Source organism: Rhincodon typus, chromosome 24 (assembly GCF_021869965.1).
Source record: "Rhincodon typus isolate 14 chromosome 24, sRhiTyp1.1, whole genome shotgun sequence".
Lineage (NCBI taxonomy): Eukaryota > Metazoa > Chordata > Chondrichthyes > Orectolobiformes > Rhincodontidae > Rhincodon > Rhincodon typus.
This window is the reverse complement of record NC_063355.1, coordinates 31,397,172-31,408,442: the sequence shown is the minus strand read 5'-3', so window position 1 is coordinate 31,408,442 and position 11,271 is coordinate 31,397,172. Positions and strand designations below refer to the sequence as shown.

At 42.0% G+C, this 11,271-nt stretch overlaps 1 protein-coding gene across 3 annotated transcripts in view; it reads left to right on the top strand.

Annotated features, from left to right (window-relative positions):
- Nucleotides 1-1,163: 1,163 nt before the first annotated feature.
- The window catches only part of crybb3 (crystallin, beta B3), a 23,768-nt gene continuing 13,660 nt past the window's right edge, over nucleotides 1,164-11,271 (top strand). Inside the window, exons 1-4 of one of the 3 annotated variants that reach the window (XM_048611167.1) lie at nucleotides 1,164-1,253; nucleotides 3,300-3,385; nucleotides 6,562-6,680; nucleotides 9,491-9,623. In XM_048611167.1, coding sequence (XP_048467124.1) covers nucleotides 3,311-3,385; nucleotides 6,562-6,680; nucleotides 9,491-9,623 — 327 coding nt within the window. In that variant the 5' untranslated portion in view covers nucleotides 1,164-1,253; nucleotides 3,300-3,310. Of the gene's footprint in view, nucleotides 1,254-1,356; nucleotides 1,376-2,060; nucleotides 2,281-3,299; nucleotides 3,386-6,561; nucleotides 6,681-9,490; nucleotides 9,624-11,271 lie in introns of those variants that run through there. The other 2 variants (XM_048611168.1, XM_048611166.1) reach the window with 2 other exon arrangements.

The following is an 11,271-nucleotide window of genomic DNA, read 5'->3' as shown; positions in this document are numbered from 1 at the left end:
CGTGCCTGACAAATCTGCTCGAATTCTCTAAGGAGGTAACAAGCAAGTTAGACAAAGAAGAGCCAGTGAATGTGATCTATCTGGATTTCCAGAAGGTCTTTGACAAGGTCCTGCATAGGAGGCTGCTAAATAAGATAAGAGCCAGTGGTGCTGGGGCAAGGTACTGGCATGGAGAGAGGATGAGGACCTGAAGGCCATTTAGGACTGAAAAGAAGGGGAATTTCTTCAGCCACATCGTGGCGAATCTGTGAAACTTATTGCCACAGAAGGCTTTGGAGGCTGTGTATTTAAGTCTGAGATAGATAGATACTTAATTAGTAAGGGGATTAAAGCTTACAGGGAGAAGACAGGAGAATAAGGCTGAGAACCATATCAGCCATGATTGAATAGTGGAGCAGACTGGAAGGGCCGAATGGCTTAATTCTGCTCCTATATCTTACAGTCTTGTCTATAGCCTAGTATTCTTTCTTTTGGACTATACTTTACACTGTTCTGCTCAGTTTCACATTTGGTCCAACTCATACTATAATTTCTTCTAGGCTGCCTCCAAATTCATTACCCCTCCTAGTTTTCCTATATGCCTATTTGAATCTTAACCTGCCCGAAGACCTGGGGGAGCAGGACAATGTTTCCAATCTAGTAATACATCCATTTTAAAAATGCACTTGCTTATTTTCAAATCCATGACCTCACCTCTCCTATTTTCTGACCTCCTCCAGATACAACCCTGTATGTGACTGCTGTACTCCTACAGTTCTGGTCTTTAACACTTCTTCATTGGTGGCCACACCTTCAGTTTGGGTCCCAAGCTCTAGGAATGCCTTCCTCGGCCTTTGTCTTTTACTTCTTTAAGATACTGATTAAAACTTAGATTATTTAATCAAAGGTTTTTGGGTTACTGGTTCTAATAAGGTTTCTGGTTCGTCACACTCCAAGGCTTCAGCACAACTCAAGGCTAATACTCCAGTAAGGGGCTGCATGCCAGCTTTCAAACGCGAAATGGAACTGAGGCATATTTTGCCTGATGGAGTAAATGTGAACAATTCTGTGGCACAATTATTCAGAAGATTAAGGAATTCAGGAACTCTGGATTATATGTATCCCTCAATCAACATCACAAAAACAAGAGTATTTAGTCGTCATCATGCTGCTGTGTGTTGAAGCTTGCTGTACGCAAATTGGTTACCACATTTCCTACATTGTAACCAGGACTGCAGTTCAAAAGTATTTCATTGGCTGTCAAGCACAGAGACGTAAGTAGTGTGAAGCATACCATCCTATATAAATAACACAAGGTCTTTTTTCTTTAACCTGGCTTGGTGTCAGATTCGAATTGATAACATTCTTGATGCACTTTGTAACAACTACAGTAAAGGTGCTATATAAGTGCAAATTACTTGTAGTGTATCCTTCGTAAATTTGATCAATTTGCATTGAGTCTCCAAGTCCAAGTTGTTTGTATACGTTATGATTAATAATAGCCCTAATGTTCAATCCTGTGGCGTCAAACCTAGTATATTTGTCACCCCCAGCAAAACATAATTTATCTTGCAAGCGACAGTAGGAACTGCAGATGCTGGAGAATCTGAGATAACAAGGTGTAGAGCTGGATGAACATGGCAGGCCAAGCAGCATCATAGGAGCAGGAAAGCTGACGTTTCGGGCCTAGACCCTTCAGACTTTCTGTGTGTTCATCCAGCTCTGCACCTTATCTTGCAAGTACCTGTTTTCAAATTTTGGCCAGCTTCTGGAATGTAGATACAAAGCTCGATGGAGCTTTTGGTTGAATTTAACCAGATTGAATCACTTCGTCACGTCGCTGTACACTTTGATTCTTTATATTTTTCAATTATAAAGCTGTTTATCCTCTCATTAAGGCTGTCACAAATCATTAATTAAATGACAGTTGGATCCAAATGAAAGTGTCGATGGCAGCAGACTGGTTTTTTTTCTGGCATAGTTCTCGCTTGTTCTGAAATGTTGCTGACCAGGCTCCAGATCTTAATCTTCCCCAAATGACCCAGGCGGGGTACGGGAGATTTTTTGGGAATCGGTGGCATTGAACTTTGTGCCTGTGCTGCTGACAATCCGACACACAATGAAGTTGCTTTGATTCTGCTGCGTCGGCTGGCGGCGGTCTCCGATCCGTTCCCGAGCCGCGCCATAAATAGGGCGGACGGGAGGGCCGGCGGACTGGCGGCCGTGAATCGATCGGGAAACAGCCTCCAGAGTGAAGGCAAACCGCAGGAGAGTGACGCCCAGGCCAGCCGAGCCCGCACGGTACACCGCAGCATCCTCTTAACAACATCCTTCTCGCCACTACCCCCAACCCCGTTACTAACTGCTGCTTTCTAAAAATGACATTTAATAATTTTGCTTGTCTGCTTTTCTAAAAACAAATGAAATAGAAACTAAAAGAAAACACATTTGCATTTTACATCTTTAGATGATTACATTACATTATTACATTTAATGGTTACACTTTAAATGATTACTTTTTATATTCAACCTTTTACACTGAAACGCTTTGCATTTTCATTGAATAGATTTGTTACTTTGTTTCATAGAGTTTATTTTTACAGCATCGAAATTCACCATTTTAAAAGGCATCTGGATGGGTCAATGAATATGATGGGTTTAGAGGGATAGGGGCCAAATGCTTACAAATGGAACTAAATTAATTTAGGATATCTGGTCAGCATAAACAAGTTGGACCGAAGGGTCCGTTTCCATGCTGTACAACTCTATGATTCTATAAAAGAGGCCCTTCGCTCCATCGTGTGTTTACCTAGAGAGCGGTTTCATTTTTTAAATAATATTTCCTTTTTTCATATATAACCGGTATTTTGTAAAATCTGTATTAAGATTGCATTCTGCCTTGTTATTCTGATTGATTTGGTTGATTAAGAATTTTGAATCCAGACACGCAGAGCGGTGGCGCACTTGGCATTCGCTCTCCCTCTCTCTCCAACGCAGATTATTCCATACTTCGCGCGTAATCGCTTTTTAAAAATAATTTCCTTCTACGTGTTACAGGCCAAGTTCTGAAAGCGCCTTCTTTGCCTGTGACAGGAACTCGCCCACCTTCCCGTTTCAGGCCAGTCTGGGTATGGATTTGAGGAAGGGGGCTGGGAGAATGAACTTTGAGGGTAGAACGGTGACAGGTTTCTCAGTGAAAAAAGCAGCGATACCCTGAGACGGTGCGGTGCTGCCACTAACACCGTTAGAGCAACACAGCAGAGATACTTGACCACTGCCAGAGTCTGGTCCCAGTGTCACCGCTCTTCTTGTTTCCGAAGGTAACAGGAGGATGGCAGAGCAGCAGAGTGTCTCCGAGCAACCGGTCGCTGGGCAAAGCCAAAGTGCACCAGGAGCAAATTACAAGGTACCACGCGTGATCCCATCACATGGCACTGGCCAGGGTGGTCCAAGATTGGCATAAAATTAGCTTTTAATTCTATTTTTGCTATTGCTGATCAAGCAAATTGGAACCTCGGATCAACTTTTGAGTGTCATCTTCTAAAAATGTTAGCACTGATCTTTGAACTTCAGACTGCAATGTTTTGTTGACTTGGTTAGATGCTTAGCTGTACATCTTGTATGCCATCAGATTGAGTTTCCCTGAAAGCAATTTTGAGTTTTAGGACATAATATGTTGTAATGTCATTGTCATCAACACTAGCAAGTGAGATGCGCTATAATTAAAGTCCTGTTATATCACTTGTTATCATTATTGTGCACTGCCCATCCAAGCTGTGGCCAATTTTTGATTCTCTTCCGTCAATTTCCAGAGACGTTGGCTCTTCTCTCTGAGTTAACATTGTCCATTTCCCTGTCAAGCCCAATGTCCATCCCTTTCCCAAAGCACCTTTCCATGCAAGCGAAGGAGATACAATACCTGACCTTTTACCCTAACCTTAACCCATTCCCACCAGTTGGAACCCCAAACACATTTTCCAGGTGAAACTGATTAGCCACATCCACGTCTTTCAATTTAACATGCTGTACTCACTGCTCACTGGGTGGTCTCCTCTGGGGAGATCACACTCTAGACTGAGTGACCAAATAGATTTATTACTTTGTTTCATAGAGTTTATTTTTACAGCATCAAAAGAAGCCCTTCACCCCATGGTGTGTTTACAAAGTATTTGTACAATACTTTCTTTCTACAAGCTCCTGGTGGCCTGTTGTTTTAATTCTCCATCTTGCTCCCATTTTGGCCTTTTCACCCTTGTCTTCCTGCAAAGTTCCAATGAAGCACAACTCAAGATTGAGGAGCACCATCTTGTCTTTCAGCTGGGCACTTCCCAGTCATTTGGACATAACACTGATTTCCTCTGATAATGTCTATGCCAATTTTGTTTAAGTTTTCTTTCTTATTCCTTCTTGTTTCTCCCATTTTCTTTATTATTAGACAGTAGCTGCTCAGGACCCTGGCATCCACATGTCCTTTAGGCACGCCTTTTATTTCTTTTCTTGGCCCCTCACCACTCCCATTGGCCCTGTACCAGGAAACCTTTCCTCAATTAACCTCTCTCGCCCTTTACTGGTCACAGACTTGTCCTTTTGCTGTTCTTTCCATCCTCCAACTTCCATTTGCTCAAAATTTATCACAAGCAACATTAACTTTAGCAGAAGCCGAGCAGTGAGAAATAGACATGCTGAGTATTTCAGCAGTTTCTGTTCTTCTTTCATATTTCCATCATTCACAATATTTTTAGTTTCTCTGCTTATTTTTTCAATTACAAAGGTAGTTGGCAACCATTTAAAAAACTGAGAAATTGCTGACCACTGGTTTTGAACCCAACACAGATGAATAGATAAATATGTGCCTTTTATGTAAATTAAGAAGATTGTATATATTAAGCATATTTGGGGCTTTCAATCTACCAGCTCCTGTTGAACATTGAGTCCATAGTACTGAATTCCCCAGAATTTTGTACTGACTGGTGCTTACTTGTAAGTCACACAGACAAGCATGAAGGATAGCTGATGTATATATGAATAACCCAATAAAGGGTACCGTTATGACATTACTATTGAGGAATATTGCTGGGTCAGCAAAGAGGATGTTTTCTCTCTACATCTAGCATTTACAGACTTTAATGTTAATCTCTGGTCCCTGAAATGAGATCCCTCTTATGCAGTTGTGGTATCCCTCAAGGCTCAAGATAGACATAAGATTTTCCCACTCCAGCTTACACTTTCCTCTCCGTTCATGTCAAGGTAATTTCACAATCCTTCAGTTTGATTTGTTAAGGAAATGTATAGTTGCTTCTTCTATCTGTTCATCCCAGATGTCCAGTTTCTCTCATTATAACTTTATCAACTCACGCTTTCACAGGGAAAAATAAAACCTAAATATGCTGGGGGAAGGTCAAGCTAACTGCAAATTATGGCCCACGGTATTGGTCCATCTAGTCCTGACAGCTTTTAATATTACATTTCATAATTCTATTCTGATGAAAGACACATTTTCATCTTGCACTCATCAGGACGTTCACATGAATGCCAATGGAAAGGGGAATAGTATTTCATACTGTAAGGAAAGAAAGTACTTGTTAATTGGGAACTGCAGACAAAATCACCTTTGAAATCGAGGAACCATTGAATTCCCTTTCCTTGATGTGCTAGTTGAAAAATCTGCCAGGAAGATTGTCTATGCAGGCCTGCCATCACTGCTCATTGTGCATGTTCTGATACCTACAGTTCCAAAAGTTTGAGTGACAAGTAAAACTAGCTGCTTCATGCATCAGTGGTAATATGAATGGCATTTGCCCCTAACATGATGCCACCAACAAGCCAAAAAGATGACTTGCCTATCACATAAATGAGAGATATGGTATATGAATTTCAGTGGTGGTGAGATGCTCGATACATAGGCCATGTGACCTGAAGGCAAGCAGATCATGTCAAACAATTTTTCCCTTTGGCTGTCATGAAAAGCAAGGTACTGCCGAACCCAACAAACCAATGCTTGCAGAATTCAAAACAGTGTTCGACATTAGATGTGATTCTATGGTAGGATCATTTAGCAAAAGTTGTTCAGAATGTGTTATGAATCACACTGACAACCAGTTTAAGATGGTTAGTCACTGCCCCACTGTGTGCATTTCCTGAGAGCTGCATTTTTAATACATAGGGCCCTGTTCTTTGCAGAAAGAAAGAACATATATAGACATTATGCCTGTTTCATTTTACTAAATTACCAAATTAAACAATGGTCATTCTCTGGTTCATTCCTCAGGGCAACGCCTTGACCAGAAACAACCTGCCTGGTTTAAATGTAAACAAAGCTGGGCAGTTAACTATCAGTCATCATGTAGTTGGTGCATTTTATATGGCAAAATCTCTCCCAATTAGAGTGCACTTGCCAGCAATCAGCACGTTTTTCTCATGGAGTATGAAAATGTTGTTCCCCTTTATATTAGTATTCTTGCAAAAGCCCTGATAAGTGCAAGATGAAAACCTTTGACAGTGTGTAACTTTGTTCAGCGATACTCAAATTCAATAAAACCAAATGACTATTTATTATTAACCTATTTTATTTTGATTTTTAAGCTCATAGTTTATGAGCTTGAGAACTTCCAGGGTCGCAAGTCTGAGTTTACTGGAGAATGTATGAACCTGGCTGAAAAAGGTTTTGAAAAGGTGGGATCAATCCGTGTGGAGACTGGTCCGTAAGTTCATGCATTTACACAGAAAAGTTCAGAGGTATTCTTATGATTGTTGTTGAAATTAAAAAACCTACTTCACCAAGCATATTGGCTCAGGATAGATCAATTGTGATTTGAAATAAAGAGGAGCCACACAGAGTTTAAAAACGTTTTAATCTGGGCTGTTATTACAGTGAATGATTCTCAACTATTAATAGTCTTGTTTTTCGCTGCACTTCTATCTAATCTGGGTTATGTCCATTTACAATTATACGGTAAACTGTGTCAGCGGCAAATGAAAAAATCTCATAGATGACAGTCAGCATGTTTTTTTGAGGGTTAAAAACAAGAATAACTACTTCCTGAGAGACCTATCTGGTAGTTATGATTCTTTAAATAGAAATATCTCCTCTATTGGCATCTTCTGAGGAAGAAGACTTACATTTACCCAGGCGTTAATGTCATAAAGTACAGAATGTATTCTGATGGGGGACTTCAAGAGAGGCATGGTAGCTCCACTACTGACCAAGCCCTGAAGGAATGTGTTTGCTGGAAAAGGCCTGCACCAGGTGCTGAGGGAAATAATAAAAGGGAAAAACCTCCTCAACCTTGTCCCCAAAATCTAGCTGCTGCAAGACAAAGCTGTCTTTGCACTGAGCATACACACCATCATGTTGTGTGTCACTATCACTTTGCTCAATGAGAGAGATTCAAAATAGACCTAGCAATTCAAAACTGGGCATCCATGAAATGTTGTGAGCCATCAGCAGCAGCAAAATTGAATTCAACTACAATCTGTAATCTTAAGGCCTTGCATTTCCCTCATTCTACCATTACCATCAAACTAAGGGATCAACCTTGATTCAATGATGTGCACAGGTAAATACCAGGAACAACATCAAGAAAACCTGGCAAAGCTACAACAAGACAGCCTGATGCCGAACACTGGAAGCAGCATACAATAGACACAGCTAAGTGATCCCACAATCAAGTCAATCAAACCTCAGCTCTGCAATCCCCTCATATCCAGCCATGAATGGTGGTCGATAATGAAACAAGAACAGGAGGAGGAGGCTCCACAAATCAATGCAAAGTAGAAGTCTGAAGAATTTACAACCAGATTCAACCTGAAGTGCCAAGTAAATGATCCATCTTAGTCTTCTAATGAAGTTCTCAACAATACAGGTGGTGATCTTATTCACTCCAAATGATATCAAGAAATAGCTAAACACTGCCAAGGCTACAAGCTTTGACAAAAGCCAAATTATATTATTGAAGTCATATGTCCAGAACTGGCCAATGCTACCATATATCAAAAAATGTGGGAAGTTCCCCAGGTAAGACAAGTCCAATCTGGCCTTGATTTCTGTGCTAATATTCTGAATTGCTACTTGAATCCAGAATCTTGTGTTTCAAAGATAAAGGTGCAATTAAATGTGCCAAAGATGATTAAATGTGAAAAGTAAATCTTTCTTAAAGAGTTGTAACTGGTAAATGCATTTGTAGTCCTGAGACATAGGAACTGATAACGCATTTTAATCATCGAGTCATAGAAATGTACAGCACAGAAACAGACCTTTTGGAGCAACTCCTCCATGCTGACCAGGTATCCCAATCTGACCAAGTCCTATTTGCCAGCATTTGGCCCATATCCCTTTTAAACCCTTCCTATTCATATACCCATCCAGATGACTCCTCCACTTCCTCTGGCAGCTCATTCCGTACATGCACCAATCTCTGTGTGTGAAAAAGTTATCCCACAGGTCAGTTTTAAATGTTTGCCCTCTCACCTTAAACCTATGGACTCCCCTACCCTGGAAAAAGACCTTGAGTATTCACCTTATCCATGCCCCTCATGATTTTATAAACCTCTATAAGGTCACTCCTCAGCCTCTGATCCATTTATGTAGAATGCACTGGTGCCCCTAAAACCAAAGCTGTAGTTTGTGATGCATGAAATGCATACAAACCTAAGACTACAATGATTTGAGCGTAAGACATCTTCACATAAACAGTGTACTGGATTATTAAGCCCCTGAAGAAACCTACCCATAAGGTGACTGTGAAGTGCTCAGTATCCAACTCGAGTGTCCTGGTAGTCTTATCCGAGAACTATTCTTCATTGCCGCTGTTCCTGTTGTTGCCCTACACAAGCTAATTCTTGCATGCAGCCATTCTTCACCGAGTCATGGAAGAGCTGCTGACTTGACTGACAGTCTCATAGAGTTCTAAATGCACTTATCTCCCAGGTTGTTTCCGGCAGATCATGTAGTAAGGGCCAGGAATGGCAGCTGTGCTGATCTTGCAGTTACGATGCAAGGTCAGCTATATGGGGTGCAGAGACAGGCATGGTTTGAAGAGCTCCTGGAAACAATGAACTGGGAGCGCACTTCCAATCCTATGTTGAACCCCAACATTAACTATAATTCCTGACCCTGACTGCTGTCCTATTAATTCCTGTTTCATGGTGCACTGATTCTGGACACCAGTTATAAATTGGCTCTGATACCTTCCTTTCCACAACTTGGTTAAGTGAATGTGAAAGTTGTGAACGCACTTGAAAATGGGTTCCCCAACTAGAGCCAGCACATTAAAGACAGCAGCAAAGTTCTTTTTTTAAGTTAGTAATTGCCCCAGTTTATTGAATTGGAAAACAGTCAGGAATAGTTTGATAAATGTGCAGCATCACTTCTGCTGATAACTGCTGAAACAGCATTCAGACCAGTGTATCTGAAAGATTTTTCTGCCACATCCCAGTCCCAGAGGGTTAAGATTTGTTTGGTTCTCAGCTGCATCCCTGAAGTGTTTAAGAATTGGTGTTTTTCTTTCCTCAGATGGGTGGGGTTTGAACAACAGAAGTTCACTGGTGAACAGTTTGTTTTAGAGAAGGGCGAATACCCACGCTGGGATACATGGTCCAACAGCCACAGCAGTGAGAGACTGCTGTCAATTCGACCCATCCGCATCGTAAGTACCAATTTGATCCATGTTTCTCTCCCCACAAAAAGAAATATGGAGAAATAGGATGTGCAGTCTTTCAAAGAAAGAGGCAGACCCAGACAGTAAACAGTGAGAGACAGTCAGCGTGATAGAGACCACAGTGGGTGAGAGCAGTGTGAGAGAGACATTGAGCTGGATTTATCATAAGAACTATTTCCGGGGCTGGAGATATCAGGGGTGAGCCTGTCGATTCTTCCCCGTTTCATCAGCCATTAAAGCCATTAATTAGCATGAGGCGAGACTTCCAATCCCCGCCACAAGTAAGCCCATCCCCCTAGACCTATCAGCTAATTAGAGGCTAGCAGTATCAGGACCAAAGGCCACTGACAGTGCTGCCCCATGGACATCGTGGAGGCAATTAGCGATGGATTGGCACTGAGCCTTGCTAATCCAGGTCCCGGCGAGAAGGATGGGGATGTATGTTGAACAGGGTGGGGAAAGGATAGACAGGGAAGGGACTACTGTTTGGGGACTTCTGAGTAACATCAGGAGTCCAGAAAGAAAGCCTGTACTGCTTTTAGCTACACACCAACCCACAGGTTCAAACCTGTCATGTTAAACATTAGGCCCCCCTCCCACTGTTGCTGTCAAATTAGAGTGACAACAAGTCGAGGCCTTTAAGTGGGCTTTATTTGCCCTCTTAAACACCTCAGTTGGCCCATGAGCTGGCAGCCCTTCTGATTCCTCTCCCACCTACCCTGAGCTTATACAATCACAGTGGAGATAGGGGACAGCAGTGGATGACAGGACGCCCTATTCTACTCAACGTACAGAAACCACCTGTAGTACAGACACTGCAGGATGAATTTTAACTTCCAAATACAGCTGGATTAAGTTGAGCAGAGGTTTAAAAAAAAAACTGAAAAAGGAAACCAACCCAACTGGTATTTGCCCACTTCAGGCTTAAACAGGATTAGATTGAAGGCTTGACAACCATGCTCCTCACAGGAGCCAGACAGGTCTCTTAAATATAACAAGGTTCTGTGCCCTAATTTTAACTGTTTAACTTGTCACCAGTTTTCCAATCCTTAAGACAACTGGTAGGTGAAAGCTGATTTGAGGATTTAATCAATGAGTTTACCTTTGCAGCACTGCTTGTGGACCAAGAGTAGAAGGAAGTATTTGTTTTAGATCCCGTAGCCTACCCTGTACAAACTCTTACCCCATGACCGCTGCTCCATCATCTGTGCTCTGCAACCATCTCTCACCTGTCAACAGCAACCTTCCTGCACCACTCCCATCATCCTCATCCCACACACACACACACACACACACACACGACCTGCTGTCAGACTTATCAAGCTGTGACCTTATACTACGTCCCTTACTATTCAACAGGCATGTAATGTGTCATTCCGTTTGACAGCGAAAGCCAATAGAATAACATTTAAAGATGTCATCCTCTCCTGAACTCAAACTGCGCAACCACACCACCAACGCTCAACTGCTGCAACCACACACCCTCCCTGAAATAGGATTCAGGCCAATGAAGGAGAAGCGGACAGAGATAATGAGGTGTAGAGCTGGATGAACACAGCAGGCCAAGCAGCATCAGAAGAGCAGGAAAGCTGACGTTTTGGGCCTAGACCCTTCTTCAGAAATGGGGGAGGGGAAC